The 17,501-nt window shown below is 45.9% G+C and overlaps 1 protein-coding gene across 3 annotated transcripts in view; it reads right to left on the bottom strand.

Annotated features, from left to right (window-relative positions):
- The window catches only part of LOC147609093 (uncharacterized), a 150,566-nt gene that overhangs the window by 114,327 nt on the left and 18,738 nt on the right, over positions 1 to 17,501 (bottom strand). For all 3 annotated transcript variants that reach the window (XM_086788808.1, XM_086788810.1, XM_086788809.1), the window contains 3 exons: positions 3,651 to 3,812; positions 2,931 to 3,199; positions 2,508 to 2,803 (listed from right to left, as the gene is read on the bottom strand). In XM_086788808.1, the coding sequence (XP_086644934.1) occupies positions 2,508 to 2,803; positions 2,931 to 3,199; positions 3,651 to 3,812 (727 nt within the window). The remainder of the gene's footprint in view (positions 1 to 2,507; positions 2,804 to 2,930; positions 3,200 to 3,650; positions 3,813 to 17,501) is intronic.

Raw genomic sequence — 17,501 nt, 5'->3', positions numbered from 1 at the left:
GGAAGGTTTTGTCAGGCGTGACACAAAAATCATCCACACATGTTTGCACGTTTGAAATTGTTTTCATGCAACTTGTTTTTGTGTGAATGCCTGCTATGAATGTTAAGTTCACGAGCCTAGGACGCCTACCCATGGCCCATGCAAGTGCCTTGTATTCTGATGTGTTTTGTGGCTTGTGAAGAGGTGGAAAGAATGCCTAAAACCTTTGTTATTTTTATTAAAAAGCAAACTCTAAAATTTCACCTGTGTAGGCTGGCACGTCATCAAGCCGGCCTGTTGGGGCTGTTTGGACAGCCTTTGTGAAGACTTTGACGCGGCCAGAAAGCTATTGCTACTGATCGACTTATTCTACAAAGCTGAACTCTGATTTCGAGCTGATCCAGGCGGCCAAGGTGCCAGTTTGAGCCTTTGGGCAGCACCCATGACAGCCAGGGAGATTTTATCACGGCCAGACTTGTCCACAAACTTGCTGTTGCTGGAGATTGAGCCTGGCAGTGCTCTCGGGTGCCAGGATTTCTACTTTCAGCCGAGGCCTCGTTGTGAGAGTGCAAGCAAGAGCTAGCACGGGCACACCAGTCTATGTGTGGACCTGGAACACCAGTGGATGCACATCTCTCCAGGAACTGACGAGGATTGTTGGAAGACGACTACAACGGAAAATCTTCTCCAACGTCCTGTTTGGTATTTATGTTTCCTTTCGTATTATGGCAAATCTGGCTATATTTAGCCCGTGAAATTTGTACAAGATAAAACACTTTGGTATCGGAGGGGAAGGGGAGGGCCAGCCCTAGTGTTTAGTTTAGTTTCAGCTTTGTTTATTCTTTTATGCTGTGCCATTTAAATAAGTGTTTTAAGTGATTTTTTACTATGAGACGCGTTCAACGGTGTCGACACCCATACAGTGTGAGTTAAACCAGCTGCAAATCCTGGATATCCTCAAACATCATAGAGATGTGCCGCCACAGGATTTGGACATTGCCTTAAAAACCATTCAGGAGGGAATGACACCTGATGGGATTTGAATCTGTTCATTGTGTCCACAAATCCACACAGGGTCTATCCTTTCCTTTTTTATCTCTTTTTTTCCCAAGAAAAGATCCTTCCATTAGTTACAAAAATGCAGTCGAAACGGCTAAGTACATGACCCTGTCACGGGAGACAAGAAAAACATATGAGGACAGAGAGGCTCTTCCTCGCTGGCTAGCCGCTCTCAAAGGAAGGTTATCTCATACAATAGGGGAGAAGTGAACAGCCAAATAGGGGAGGGGCGAACAGCCAAATAGATGACCTATATTGCCAAGTGACCAAACTGTCTCTAACCCCGAGGAAAGGATCATTGCTCCAGATCCGCAAAAAGGCCTCTCGGTGTTTCCGTATGCAGTCGGAGTCGCCTCGCAACATCTCCCATTGGCCACACAGGGTGTGAATGGTGTCCGTCCAAATGCTTTGGATGGATTCCGTGGGCAGTGTGGTAGTGCCCTCTAAGGCCTCACTACAAAAACGAGCTTGAATCAACCTTTGGCATCTGAAGCCTGCGGCCTAGACAAACAAACTGTATACTCGAAAAAGGGGGTGTCAGGGGCATCCTTTGGGGCAAAGAGATCGTGCCATTGCCACTCGCCTGGATCCCACTGCAATCTCATCTATAGTCGGCCCTCCCATAACCATGATCTGCATAATCTCTCTCTGGCCACTTTGGTCGGGGGAGGGTCAACGTGCCACCTATGGTCATGAAACGGGATTACCCTCACTCTCTGTAAAGTGCAGCTGCTGATGTCCTCTGTCGAAGGAAGGGGAAGAGGGAGAGAGGGGGGGGGGGGGGGGGGGGGGGGGGGGAAGCAGCTCAATGTGCCCTGTGGTCCAATAGAAAGGTCATCACCATGGACAACAATCCGCTTATCATGTCTGGTAAAAAACCCCTACCCACTCGGGGGGGAGGCAGGTCAAGGATCGGTGCAAGCCACTTCAGCAGAATGGAAGACTCGATGTCGAAGGAAGCCTGTCTCTGCCTCAGATCCCAGCAAGGCTCTGGTCTTCAGCCTTGGGTGGGAGCCGTCTGAAGGTGAACCACTCTGTAAGAGACTGTGCCGGTCCCTCGCTCAAAGCCCCCCAAGAGACGTGCAGGCAGGAACCTAACATGTGGCCTCTGGAAAGGGTAATCAATGGGTTCCAAACCAGAGGCTATCCTTTCCGTGCTAGTCTTTTGCTTTTTCATGTAGTCTTGACATCCAGTTAACTCAAGGATCACATGTTAGAGCTTTTTGATCTCGTAGACCCTTCCGATCTTTCGTAAAAGTTAATAGCATCTGTCTGTCTTTCTTCTCTCTCTCTCTCTCTCTCTCTCTCTCTCTCTCTCTCTCTCTCTCTCTCTCTCTCATACACACACACACACACACACACACACACACACACACACAACACAAAAACAAAAACATAACTTATCAAATAGCAACTACATAATAAAGTTAATTTAAGTAGTGAACCAATTTATCAGCACCCCAATCTACCTTTCCTTGCTCGAGCTTCTTCTTGAAACTGTTAAGCAGTTTGGGGGCTTCTTTCAAGACCTGACTTTCTTGCAGCCATACGTTATGAACGTGTGCAACCCCCTTATACTTCACAAAATACAACCTTTCAGCACACGGAACACTGAATGTACTTTTATGCAAAATAACAGTTCCGTCACTTTCAGATCCTGTTACATGTGAAAGGCCTTGCTTCTGACCATCATTTTCCTGAACCACCATAAGCCTTTCATCTTGCCCTGCTTCCACTTGACTCTTCACCCCAGGTCCCTCTCCCACTGTTCAAGAAGAAACACATCAAAAACACACAAGAAAGAACCCAGTATATTGCGACTTCCAAAAGCATATGAACATTAGAAGAGATTATGCTCACAAAACGATGTGAACAAAGGAAAATATATATACCAAGTAAACCTTCATGAAATTTCTTTTGCTGCACTTTGTCCTCTCTTGGTATACAGCATGTTTTGTGACTGCTGAAGTTTTCGCCATCAAGGATGCCCTCTTTTACATCCCATATTGACTCTATACCCTTGGAAACAGAATGCATTCCACAAACAATCCTCTTATATGCGCAATCAGGACAATACCAATCATTCGGAGGTACATCCATCAATGGAGGATCCAGACAGCCTATGTGAAATGTTATTTTACAATTTTTTCCATCACAGCAACTGCACCACCAGGTATTCGAAGTGTTACAAGTGAGTACCCAAACTAAGAGGTAGATTAAATCAAAAAGAAAAGCAATATTAAGGATCTTCAAAACTCCGAAGTTTTGTGCTAAGCCTGAACTGTTATAATGCTCCAAACTAGTATTTTGATCAAGAAATCCAAATGTTTAGAGGTCTCTAATTTTAGAAATTTCTGCAGTGGCATGGGAGAGGGCTAGATAGAATTTCTTTCCTAATCAAGAAAGAACCAATTTAAGTGTTCTATATCCTTGCTACTTTGACTGCTGTAAAATTATGATCTAACATTCATGTGCAAAAAAACTTAAGACTGTTAAACATTTCGAGTCTTGACATTCTAGCAGAAGTAGGTCACATGAAAAACACAGCACATACAAACTTCCAACATTTTCAATCCATTGAATAACTCAGAAAATACCCAAAGGAAACTTACATAAGCTTTCCTTCTCGTTTGCATCTATTACATACACTGTCATGATCATCCATGCCACTGGAGTCCTGAATAATCTCAGTGCCCTCTTGTTGATTGCAAGGTACATTATCAACTCCTGTCCCTTTTTTTAATGATAGTCCAACATGCTCCAACGAATCCTTTCTGTTTGAAAACTCTTAACAGTCAAAAACCTAAATAGATTGCTTTTGAGCATGAATGCAGGTGTACTTTTTGCACAATAATGTATTGTCATAACGCTGGAGTAAATCCCGGCTTTAACAATTATGCAGCATTGAAAGAACAAACAAACAAAGACCTCAGCATATCAAAGCATCAAAGAGACTGCAATAAGATGAAAAACTATTTGAATTGAAAAAGAGAAAATTTTACAAGTTACAAATTGATCAAACCAAGATTGTAAAAAAGTGCACGTGCATATGTGTGATAGTCTCAAGCCCAATATTTCATATGAAAGCAACAACAAAGGCACGATTTTCATGGATATGCATCTCTAGCACCACCAAGAGAGGAAATATTGCTACGTATTTTCAGCAGGTTCAAACATGAAGCCCATTTTTCACTTACTTCGAGAGGAAAGTTTACCTCACCTCACTCGTTTGGAGCTTATTAAAGTGGAATCATGCTGCTCTCACCTCTTCTTTGCAGTAAACTCTCCACCAAACACATCATTCTAGCAAAGATAGCAGTCATAAAGCTCAACATCCATGCTCTCATTTCAGCTGATTACCCGCAAACAAAGACACACAGCAGATAGGCGCTGGCATGGCTGGGTTTGTCGATTGTCATCATCGAAGCACTTGGCTTTGCAAGGAGAAGACCATAGTTGTCAAATCTTCACTATGATAAGGTCCCAATCCCATTCTCATGTTTTTGCTTGGGAGAAGCCGCTGCCAACCCCGTGGAGATGTTTGCATCCCAACTTGCCACACCAAAACTGAGACCCAAGCAAGAGCATGCCGGGATGCCACTTCCAAATGGGTAGAAGTGGTTAAGGACCTTGAGTTGACCTCCAAATGGGCGGAGGTATCTAAGAAATAACATAAAAACAATCAGGATGGCCACCTTGGAAGAAGACAAGAGGCGACACTCCTACGCAGTGCACATGCAAGTCACTAGCCTTTCCAAGAAGCTCTCTAAAAGGAAGATGACAATCTAAAAGGAAGATGACAAGACCTTGTGCTGGCAAATGGGCATTATTAGAACCCCATTCATGGATGTTTGGCAGGCGGGGAAGGACCTCACTAGGGAGAGGCCTTTGCTTCTCACATTCAAGGACATGGAAACATGCTCAACCATCGTAGCAACACTTCGCTCCATCAAAATCTATCTAAGTGATGATCCCCCTTGCAAGTAGAGCATTAGAAACTCGGATTGATCCAAGTTATGGTGGCAAGGAAGGCATGCAAACGGGCCATATACTGAAACAGCCGTGTCATCATCAGCGAGTGGCACCCCACACAGAAATGCAAGGTCTATGGGACCATAGATGCAATTCACATGTGTTGGTCTTGGACTCACACACTCAAACACACAAACCTGCACATTAGGGTTAGGTGCACGATAGAGAAGCTCACATAGAAATGAGAGAGAGAGAGAGAGAGAGAGACAGAGAGCCAAAAGTGTGGTATCCACAAAATGCAAGTCAACCCTTGCATGTGTGCCACATCCATATAATAAAGAAGTACAAAATATTATATGTAAGTGTCCTTTCACACTTGATATCCAAGGGGAAAAACCACATGGGAAAAAGTGCCATTGGTTAAGCCCTGTTCACACATAGCACTACCATAAGTGAGCATATGCCTACAAATCCCCACTGTAGTGGACGTGTGAACCTGTACGAACACTCCGACTCCTCTTACGGGGTCCTCATCATACACCCTCGGGTTTTGAGGAGTATGGGTTTGGTCTCGTGTTACACAAGTAAATGAGGCATCCCACTACCTAGCTGTAAATGCCGGCCTCAAAATGCTCTACAATATCATGCATAGTAAGCCGTACACCCCAGATACCGGATCCTCGTCACAGGGACCCTCTCGCGGGGTCACAGCCGCAGCCAAGCTCCTTGCTTGAGATGCAGATGCGTGCATTGGAGATTCGACAACGAGAAGACGACGCCATGCGACGAGTGGAACACGAGCGTTACCTCAGAGCTTTGGACGCCAGATTGACACCGGCGGCGCCCTCGAATCATTTTCTCGAGAAAATGAATTTCAGTAAGTATAATGGTAAACTCGATCCCACTACTCTTTATTCATGGTTACATCAATTTGAAGCTTACTTTGCCGCAGTTAGGAAAACAGATATTGACAGAGTGATCTTAGGTAGTTGGTACTTGGAAGGTGAGGCCATTCCTTGGTGGACTCAGTGGGCTCATGCCCACACCAGAGCAGGTATGGCAGCTTATGTGTGGGACGAGTTCGTCCGCGACCTTAAGCAGCGGTTTCTACCGCCTCACTACCTTGAGCGACTCGAAGACGAGTTCAGGGGAGCGCGTCAGAATGCACAACCAGTCCTTCAGTTTGCCAATAAAATTTCGACCTTGTGTCTACAATTAGGCTTATCTGATTCGAACAAGAAAGGGCAGTTTTTGTATGGCCTGGACACGCAAATCCAATGGGAGGTGCGTATGTTTAGGCCAGCCACCTTTGAGGACGCACTCTTGCTTGCGCAGAGTGCAGAAATGAAACACAATGGTGGCAAGCCCAAGACTTCCCAGCCGGCTTCTCCCAAGGCTAACGCCTCGGGGAGCAAAATCCAGAACCAGACGAGGTCTTCCCCAGGACAGAGCCCGGGAGCCTCTGGCTCCAAGAACTCGAACAATGCGTCTAAGCTTACTCCAATCCAGAAAGCGGAGGCAGGCAAGACAGGTGGCAAGTTGAGTGCTGAGGAGCTTTCTCAGTACAGGAAGGAGGGTAGATGTTACTTTTGTCACACAAAAGGACATACTTCTCGGGATTGTCCGAAGAAGCCTCCAAAGGCCGCCGCCGCCTCCACAGCTTCCATGGTGAGCACAGCTCCCACACAGACCCCAGCGGCTACCCCTAGTTCTTCAACCCCCGGTGCTTCAGTTGGAGCAATTATTAGCCGGGAGCTCGAAGATAAGCAGAAGGGCGCCCATGACCAGGAGTACGAGCGCAACGAATTGCTCAAGTCCTTTGGCTACATAGGTGGCCAGAGAGTCGTTGTCTTGTTTGACAGCGGCAGCACGGAGGATGTGAACACGGAACAGGCCGCTAGGCGTGCCCGTTTCGAGCTGACTCCGGTGGACAAACAGGTTGAGGGTTTTAGCACAGGTATGACAACGAGCATCAAGTATGAAGCTCTAGGTGCTAAGTTAGTGATTCGGGGCATAGAATTTGTGCGTGACTTTATGGTTGCCCCTCTTGTAGGAGCAGACATAATTTTGGGTATCCAGTGGTTTCACAAGTTTCTTCCTGATGTCAAGTGGGACAAGCACACGTTCCAGATCGATCGGAATGTGTCAAACACCCCGGTGACCATTAAGTGTGAGCCAGGTATTCCAAACTTTCCGCTCATAAGCCACTTGCAGGCTAAGCGAGCAGTCAGGAAAGGCGCACAGTGTGCGATGATTTACATCCAGACAGCCCAGACGGTGGCCAGTGCTTCCGAGAAGTACTCGGTTCTCCATGAAAAGTTCCAAAAGATTTTTCTTCGGGACAGTCTCCCTCCCCAGCTCCCCCCGTCCAGACCGGAGGATCACAAGATTGACCTCCTCCCAGGCTCGGAACCCCCGAGCAAGTTTCCGTATCGCCTTTCTAAGGCAATGGAATCGGAGTTGGACCGCCAACTCCAAGAATTGTTGCAAGCTGGCTTCATCCGCCCCAGCGTGTCGCCATTTGCAGCACCGATCTTGTTTGTCAAGAAGAAAGATGGGTCTTTTCGGTTGTGTGTCGATTATCGTGCACTCGACTATCAAGAGCAGATTCCCGATGCCTCGAATTGACTATATTCTCGAGAGGCTGAATGGAGCTAAGATGTTCTCCAAACTGGATTTAAAGAGTGGGTACCACCAGGTACGGATTGTAGAGGGGGACATCCCCAAGACAGCCTTCCGTACAGAACGGGCCCACTATGAATTTGTGGTTATGCCATTTGGATTGACGAACGCCCCAGCTACATTTAACCGCATGATGATGCGTATTTTCCGGGAGTTGATTGGAGAGAGTGTGTTCATATTTCTGGACGATATACTCATATTTTCAGCTACAGTTGAGCAGCATGACATTGATGTGGAGAAAGTCCTTAAAGTTGCTGGAAAGCAACGAGCTCTATGTCAATGAAAAGAAGTCAGAATTTTATCTGTTTCAGGTACATTACTTGGGATATATAATTAGTGCCGAAGGCATTCGACTTGATCCGGCTAAAGTGGCCGAATTTGTTAACTGGGAAGTACCTCAGACCGCTTATGACATTAGATCATTTGTGGGTATATGCCAAGCATATTCCACCCACATTGACAAGTTTTCCGACCTCTCGGCAGACCTCACCGATCTACTAAAGGGAGTGAAAACAAGAAGGCAAAAGATTCGAATGACTCCGCGAGCGTTGGAAGCATTCCAGAACCTCAAGGTGGCTTTGTCAGAAGCGCCTTGTTTAGCCCTTGCCTCGTGGGACGAACCATTTCAAGTGATCACCGATGCGAGTAACATCGCAATTGGAGGTGTATTGCAACAGAATGGTCATCCAGTAGCTTACATGTCTGGTAAGCTACTGCCCGCCGAAAAGAACTACTCAGTCTATGATCGTGAACTCCTAGCAGTTATACAGGCCTTGAAACATTGGAAACATTTCCTGTATGGCCGTGACTTCGAGGTTCGCACTGACCATCAGGCATTGCATTGGATTCAAACGATGCCAAGTGCACAGTGGAGTGATCGACAACACCGCTGGAGTCAGATATTCCAGCAGTTCGGTGGTATGATTGAGTACCTTCCAGGAAAGGCCAATCCAGTGGCCGATGCTTTAAGTAGGAAGGGACAAGTATCTACGATTCAGACCACTAGACTTGACCTTGTTGGTACAGGACTAGAAGACATGAAGCACACGTACGCGGATTCCGAGGAATTCGGTACTCAGTGGGAACAGGCATTGGATGCCACAGGACCATGCTATTTTCTGATACGCGATGGTTGGCTTTTCTACAAAGGCCAACTATGTGTCATGAAATCATTCCGGGCAGCTCTTCTCCATGATGCCCATGACGCCATTACAGGTGGTCATAGGGGCATGAATTCGACTTTGGAGAAATTAGAACGGCAATACTATTGGCCAAAGATGAGGCGTGATGTGTTTACATATGTACAACGCTCTGACATTTGTCAAAAGGTGAAAGCTCCTCGTGGAAAGAAGATAGGATTGTTACAGCCTTTGCCAATTCCTGAGGGTCCTTTCCAGGACATTTCGATGGACTTTGTCACAAATCTGCCTCCCAGTCCGAGTAAGCGTAATACGCAGTGTTTAACTATTGTTGATAGGTTCAGCAAATTTGTTATGCTTATTCCTTGCAGGGCCAATGTGACCGCCGAGGATGTTGCCCAGCTATTCATTCCGCATTGGTACCCGATTGGCGGGATTCCTAGGACCATAGTGTCAGACCAAGATGCTAAGTTTACCAGTCATTTTTGGAGGGCATTGTTTGATAATTTTGGTACTAAGTTGAATTTTTCCAGTGCATTCCACCCACAGACAGATGGCCAGACAGAGATATATAACCAGTTGGCCTTTGATGTGCTGAAGTGTTATGTCCACGATCAGCAAGGTAAGTGGGAATCGTTTTTGCCTTTAGTTCAAGCTGTTTTGAATGACTCTTTTTCTTCAGCTATTGGCAGGACTCCATATGAGGCAGCGTTTGGAAGGCCTTTCCAGTCGTTGTTAACCAGGACTTCGTCTTCAGTACTGGAGGCGAACAGAGTGACGGAGTCTTACCAGGAGATCCTAGAGTCCGTTAAAGACAGATTGGCTAAAGCGCAAGAGGCCTACACTCGACAGGCCAATAAAGACCGAGGGGACATGAAGTTTTCGGAAGGGGATTGGGTGTATCTTCGGATTATGAAGCAAAGATTGAAGCAGGTGGGCAAGCGATGCCCAAAGTTGTCTTTCAGGAGCTTCGGACCATTTCCCATCCGGAAAAAGATTAATGAGGTGTCTATGCAGTTAAAGCTACCTTCGAGTTGGACTATGCACGATGTATTTCATGTCAGTTGGTTAAAGCCATATGCAGGTCCACCCCCTTCAGAGATCAAAGACGAAGCGGAACCAGACATTATAGATGAAGCAGAAGTAATGGTTCCAGAACAGATCCTTCTGCACCGTTTCAAGCATGGCTCAGGCCGAAGACTACGACAGTTCCTCACGAAGTTTCAGGACCGAGGAACTCATGAAGCGGTATGGCTCGACAAGGAAATTTTTCGAAGACTATCCGGCATTATTGACGGATTATTTGGAGGCTATGCAGCTTCCGTCAAGTTAAGCAGAAGGGGATGTCACCTGCATCCCGCACTTGGATGCCACGTAGACATTTCTGTACAGAAGGTGCAGGACCTGGGATGGTGAACTCGTCCCATGTGAGCCCACTCCAGGACGAGTCAGCCAGGGATCCATCTCAATCGTCCGAGGTCAGGTGTGCATTGTCCTGCACATGAGTCCAAGGTCAGGTGTGCACTGTCCTGCACATGAATCAGTGCCACTCCGCGCTGTGAGTCTCCCTCTGGAATGATGTCAGATGTTCTGTGTATCTGGTTTGCAACTGGATGCCAGACCTCTGTAGGCATGTAGGTTTGCATGTAGAGATGGGGCCAGCCCATAGGGCTACCCCAGTGCGAAGATTTGCACTTGCACTCTTAGTGTGGGCATGGGGGAGGTGTGGAACCACCCCCAAGGGGCCATGAGGGCCCCAAGCTGTGCCCACCAGCCATGGCATGGGCTGGAAGGGCTGTCGGCCAGCTTTAATGCTGCTGGACAGGCAGCCGACAGGGTTAGAAACCCTACCCAACAAGTCGGCCAGGTGTAGGGGCAGTCCCACACCCATGCGTAGCAGCCAGGAGCTGTCCCAGAAGGCATGCGCAGAATGGCCAGCATTTAATATAGTGTGAAAGCATTTTATTGAAAGGGACCTAGTCGTGGGGCTTCATGAAGCTGGCCGACTGAAGGATAAAGGAAGTATATATACTCCAGCCTAGAATCAATGAAGCCATCTCATAATTCACCAAGTGCTCCAAGCAAACAAGGGCCAGGACAGCCAAGAAGTTGCTAACGCAAGGGGGTGAAGGACTGAAGGTCAAGGGCAGGATTTTCCAGCCAAGAAAAGGTCAAGTTTTCTGTATTTGTTTTTCAGATTTACATCATTCTAATAAAGCAAATACACCATCCGTGGTGGGGGCCCTACAGAGGGTAATTGGGACCCAATACTGTGTCCTCTCCATCTCCCCCTTCTCTCTCTATTTTCTGCACATCTCCTTTCAGTTTGTGCGTTAATTCGGTCACGAAAAGAGTGCTGATTTCTGAGTTTTGAAGTACCGATCCTTCTCCGAAGCTTCCGCATATTGCAGCATCGGTTTTCTTCACATACAATGTGCTTTCAACTGGACTATTCACATAACCTTGGCTGGTCAGATGAGCATGTATCTTATCATACCAAGCTCTTGGAGCTTGCTTTAACCCATACAATGCTTTGTATAACCTGCATACTTTATGTTCGTCACCAGGAACTACAAAACCAATGGGCTGATTTACATATACTTCCTCCTGTAAATCCCCATTTAAGAATGCAGTTTTGATGTCCAATTGATGCACTATCCATCCTTTATGTGCAGCCAATGCAATCACTGATCTTATTGTGGTCATTCTCGAAGTAGGAGCAAAAGCCTCTTCATAATCTATTCCCTTTTTCTGGGAGTAGCCTTTGGCCACAAGTCTTGCTTTGTACCTGTCAATAGTACCATCAAACTTTCTTTTGACTTTGTACACCCACTTTGTTCCAATGACATGCTTGCCTTTAGGCGATTCCACAAGATCCCATGTATTGTTAGAGACCACCCATTGCTAATGCAGACTCCCCACGATGTATATTCAAAGCATGGCTGGAACTAGCCCTTGTTCTACCTGTGAGTGGAGCTGCAAGTTTGCTTTCTTGCAAAGTTCTCAGCAACCATCTTGGCACTGACTTGGCTGTGTCTATGGCTGTTTGCTCTTCCCTGACAAGATCTTCCACTTCTTCCATAGAAGGGGGCTGAATGGCTGGCTATTCCACATGTTCTACATGAGGATTTTCTTGTGTAGGGGCTGGCTGATCTGAATCCCCCCTAATTGCAATGGATAAAAGTTTATCAAACATGTCATGTATGCCTGTATTATTGGTTTTATACAAGCTGTACAGGGGCTGTTCTGAATTTTCAGCAAATACCACATCTCTACTTACAAAAATCCTTCGTGTAGTTGGATTATAAAGACGGTAACCTTTGCTCTCATTGCTGTAGCCCACAAAAATGCATTTCATTGCTTTGTCATCTAGCTTTGTTCGGAGTTGTTCTGGCACATGTGCATATGCCAAACACCCAAATGTACGCATATAATCCACTGTTGGCTTTCGGCTATACCAAGCCTCAAATGGTGTTATGGTTTTCAAAGCTTTTGTTGGACACCTGTTCAACACGAGTTGCACACATTATAGCTTCCATCCAAAATTTGTGAGGCAACTTTTGTGCTTTCACCATGCATCTTGCCATCTCCATGAGAGATCTATTTTTTCTTTCAGCTACACCATTCTGCTGCGGTGTATAAGGCACAGTACATTGGTGTTTGATGCCCTTTTGAAGCATATAATCCATAAGTACGCTTGTCATAGCTGTCCAGCTTATACAAGCCTTTGTATCGTGTTCGAAAATTGACTATTTCATAACCCTTTGATGGGTCTTTTACCAAACACTTCCCATCTTCAAATTCAACCTTTAAACCTTGGTCGTTTATGGCTGAGACGGAGAGCATATTTTTCTTTATCCCTGGAACATACAATACATTTTTCATACAAATATTGGCACCATTGGCTGCAATAAGTATGACATTGCCAATTCCCTTTACTGGATATGTGGTATGATCTGCACATGATACAGTGCGGCCATTTCAAGCATAAACCAAGTGCTGAAATACATCTTTGCATGAAGTGAAGTGGCTCGAAGCACCACTATCAAAATACCATGATGCATTCTGTCTGTCAGATGCAATGCAAGACATATCAGTGTCTGAAGCACTTGGTGTGCCACTAGTGCATGTGACCAAAAAAGTGTACTCTTCTTGGATTACATTAGCTGATTGCTGTGCTTTGTCATCAGAAGAGTCTGCTACTGCATTGCCTGCTTCTTTCCTTTTCTCTTTTGCAATCCGCTTCCTACATTCACTGATGTAGTGTCCAGGCTTATGGCAGTAGTGACATTTGCCCTTCTTTTTGGGCTTGTTTGCATCCCCTTTGTCAGACTTTTCACCACTAGAAGAGGGCTGTCCATGACCAGCCTTGCTAGACTGTCGTCCTCCATGCCTAAAGCTCTTTGCTTTACCTTTATCCTTGGCTGTAAATGCCTTGTCTCCACCACAGTTGCTCGATAAGTTTGCTCTTGTTTGCTCTTCCTGCAAGAGTAAACCCACCAGCTCTTCAAAAGTGACGAGATCACCACCTCCTCTCATTGAGAGGTTGAGAGAGGTGTGAAAGCCCAAGTAGGAAGGTGGTAAAGAATGAAGAGTGTTGGTGACCAACTGTCTGTCTGGGATAACCTCTTCAATGTTGAGCAATTGTTCCTGCAAATCTTTCACTTTGGTGAGATGATCTGCTATGGAGTCACCCTCATCCATAGAAAAAAGATCCAATTGCCTCTTCAAGTAGGCAACTCTTGTCTCATTGCGTACCTGATACATTGCTTCCAATGTGTCCCATGCAAGCTTCGATGTCTTGCAAGAACGAATGTGCGGAATAATAGTCCTTTTCACTGAAAGGGCTATCAATGACATGGCCTGTGCATCTCTAGAGTCCCATCTCTTCTGCTCTTGTGTGGGAACAGGTTCCACATCGGGAGCTCTTTGAGCACCTCCCCTTTGAGGCGTGGCTGGCTGTATGGTAAGTGGAAGTGTGTCATCACCACACACGATGCCCTAAAGCCCTTTGGCTACCAGCAAATTACGGATCATGAAACTCCAGAGGGAGTAGTTAGATCCATCCAACTTGTCCTCCTGGGTGAGCACACCAAATACATCTGTAGCATTTTGTGCTATGTCTACAAAATATACCTGCAAGAAAACCAAGCACCAATGTGTACTACAAGGCAACCAAATGTCCTGTGCAAATGTATGCCTGCAAACCAAAGCAAGTGTAGACCTGCACCAAATTGTCCAATTATACACAATGTGTAAACATACGCGACAAATCACAGCTGTAATGCCCAATTACATGCTCCAATCTGAAAATCCCCAATTTTTATGCACTCCAATCGCTTCAATGTGCATTTAATTGGCCAATTTTCACAAAAGCCCCAATTTTTGCAACTGAAAGAGGTTCAATTTACTGATTTTGACCTCAATTTTGAAAACCCCCAAATTGCAAGCAAAGCAACATGCCCAATTTTTTCAATTTGTCTTGAAATTGAGAAATCCCCCAAATCGCCAGAACCCTTTACCACATGCACTGTAGTGTCTGCAAAATCTGCATATGTTCACCACATGCACTGTAGTGTCTGCAAAATTGTATCTGACCTGCACTGAAATGGCTGCAAAATTTGTATTTGTGTTTGAACAAAAACGTGTACAGAGAATACCTTTAGGCAAGGGCAGCAGGTGCTAGGCCGGGACCAGGCAGGCGTGTATGTTGAGGGGCCTGCAGTCAGGCGCGCAGGCGTGAAGATGGAGCGAGAGGGAGCCGCCGTAGCTGCAGAGTCGACGAGGAGCTGGAGCGCAGGGTCGACGGCAGCACACAGAGCTTACGGGAGCGGAGGCAGGGTGGCGCCAGGGACCCGACGGCGGCGGAGGGTAGGGCGGCGAAAACCAGTGATGAACGCCCCAGAGGTCAGTTTTCATCAAAATTTCGTCGGGTTTGCTGCAGAATCTCCACGGGCAGAATTCAAGGGCCAGCTCCCAGCTCTGATACCAATTGTTGGTGTTGGACTCACACACTCACACACACAAACCTGCACATTAGGGTTAGGTGCAGGATAGAGCAGCTCACACAGAAATGAGAGAGAGAGAGAGAGAGAGAGAGAGAGAGAGAGAGAGAGAGAGAGAGAGCAAAAAGTGTGGTATTCACAAAATGCAAGTCAACCCTTGCATGTGTGCCACATCCATATAATATAGACGTACAAAATATTATATGTTAGAGTGTCCTTTCACACTTGATATCCAAGGGGAAAACCACATGGGAAAAAGTGCCCTTGGTTAAGCCCCGTTCACACATAGCACTACCATAAGTGAGCATATGCCTACAACATGGACACATGGAATCGCAATGGGACACTATGGTCCTATCCAAGAGGTTTTGCAAAAAAATACACAGGGAGGAACATCATTCTCTACACATACACATTAGAGCCCTAAGAGGGCTACCCACGGTGTCTTGTGCATGCATTGAAGTCGCCCACAACAGCAAGACATCTCCCTATTGAGCGAACTCTACAATATCCGCAAAGCATTACGATTCATTTTACCAAGAATACATCCCTCACATACATGTCTAGGAGTAGCTCGATATGTGGCATATCCTGTATCATTTTGTGCCTCTCCAAAAGCATCAAGCTGCCATAATTTACATGCCCAAACCTGGAATGCCATAACTCTGCCTCTTCCATGGCAGAAATGGTGGTCTAAACCATACATACATCCTGTGCTCTCTTCTCAAATTGATACAAGCCCTGGAACAAAGTCCAGGAAGTGACTATTCCATAGTCCTCCTCTCTAGCTCTCACCGTGCACCTGGCATCCTCAAAGTGGACTGCATAGCCTCTTTTAGCAAAAGAGGAGAAGGACAACAAATTCTTCTTTATGCCTGGAACATCAAATACATATGTAATGCATATATCTAAACCATCTGCGGTTATGAGAATGATCCCTATGACAGGATAAGAATTTGCACAAGTGACTTTCTTCCCTTTGGGGGCAGCCTTCAGAGACGTAAACAAATCCCTCATAGAGGTGATATGTCTGGAGGGTCCACTATCAAAATACCAAATGACCTGTTTCTCATTCACATTGAGAGATGCATCCTCTTGTGATGCATCATAACTGCAAACCAAAAAAGCCCAATCATCCAGCACAAAATTAGCTGAATCAACGGCTTTGCTTGCAAGACCATTAGAAGAGTCCACTGCCAAAGCAGAATCTTTCTTCTTCTCTTTGGCCTCTCTATTCTTGCACTCACTAATGTAAGTGCCCTCGCTTTTTGCAATAATGACACTTGCCCTTCTTCTTGGGCTGATCTGCATCATTTTTCCTTTGTTTGATGGCTATCCAGAATCAACCTTAGACTGATGATAACCACCTTTTGCTTCGCCCTTGACTTTGACATGAACTGCAAAGGCCTGACACCCCCACGAACCATGGAATACTTATTCTTCCTAGTTTGCTCTTCCTGCAGAAGCAAACTCAGCAACTCCTCGATCTTTAAAGGCTTTGGATTAGCCCTGATAGACAACACAAAAGAAGTCTAGAAAGTCAAATAAGACTCTAGCAATAACTGCAAAGTCCTGGATATGATTTTTTCCTCAGAAATGACCTCATCGATATTTAACAACTGCGCCCGAAGATCCTGGATCTTCGTAAGATGATCGGCCATTCTATCACCATCACACATGTCCAAGTTCTCAAGCTCTTTCTTGAGATATGCAACTCTGGCCTCATTTTTTACCTTGAGTCTCAAGTACATCCCAAGCTCCCTTTGAGGTCTTTCAAGACCTGATATGCGGAATAATAGATCTCTTGACAGACAAAGAGATCAAGCCATAACCTGGGCATCAGGGGCATCCCATCTCTTCTGCTCTCAATAGCAACATCAACTACAGGACCTAGGAAAGAGGATGAGTTATACCGACTCTTCTTAGGGCCGAAGTGCAAAGAGGCTTGGAGGAAACTCCAAGAACATTGCCCCCCTACATCTATCACCTACCCGGACACAGGGCACTCCTATGCATGCACCACCTTCACAAGGGACTAACTATTGAGAACCTCTCACATGCCGATGGTACAGTGATACCCTGCCGCCCCTACTAGCCTACATGTTCAATAGAGCCCTTTGTGAAGGATTTCCACCCTCTTGGTCCACTAACACCTCATCCTCCAAGCCGGAGATCCACTTGATCCTAATAATTACAAGACCATCATGATTGGCCACATGTTGGCCAAACCCTATGGATCGGTGCTAGAGGCGAAGCTGAGTACATTCGTAAAAGAGACAGGGATGCAGAGCATCATATTCCACCACAAATGGTTTCACTAGGTCTGGAATGACCAATACCGGTCCAATAGTAAGCTTCTCCTTCAATAGGTTGAAGGCATGTCTCTGACGCTCACCCCATCTGAACACTACTTTATTCTTTGTTAGATCGTGCAATGGAGTGGCAATGGTGGCAATGTTTCTAATGAACCTCTTGTAATAGGAGCATAGCCCCGAGAAACTGCACACCTCGTGTACGGATTTCAATTCTAGCCAATTCTTGGTGGCCTTACGCTTTGCTAGGTCCATCCACACTCCTTCCTTTCTAGTAATCTTGCCATGCAATCCCCTTCTTTCCTTATGAAAGACAATCTGCTATGGTTGAAGAACTTCCTCTTGTTAGAAGT

Source organism: Cibotium barometz, chromosome 52 (assembly GCF_041138505.1).
Source record: "Cibotium barometz isolate CiBa-2024 chromosome 52, ASM4113850v1, whole genome shotgun sequence".
NCBI classification, from domain to species: domain Eukaryota; kingdom Viridiplantae; phylum Streptophyta; class Polypodiopsida; order Cyatheales; family Cibotiaceae; genus Cibotium; species Cibotium barometz.
The sequence above is the reverse complement of the archived record's forward strand: the minus strand, read 5'-3'. Positions and strand labels throughout refer to the sequence as shown.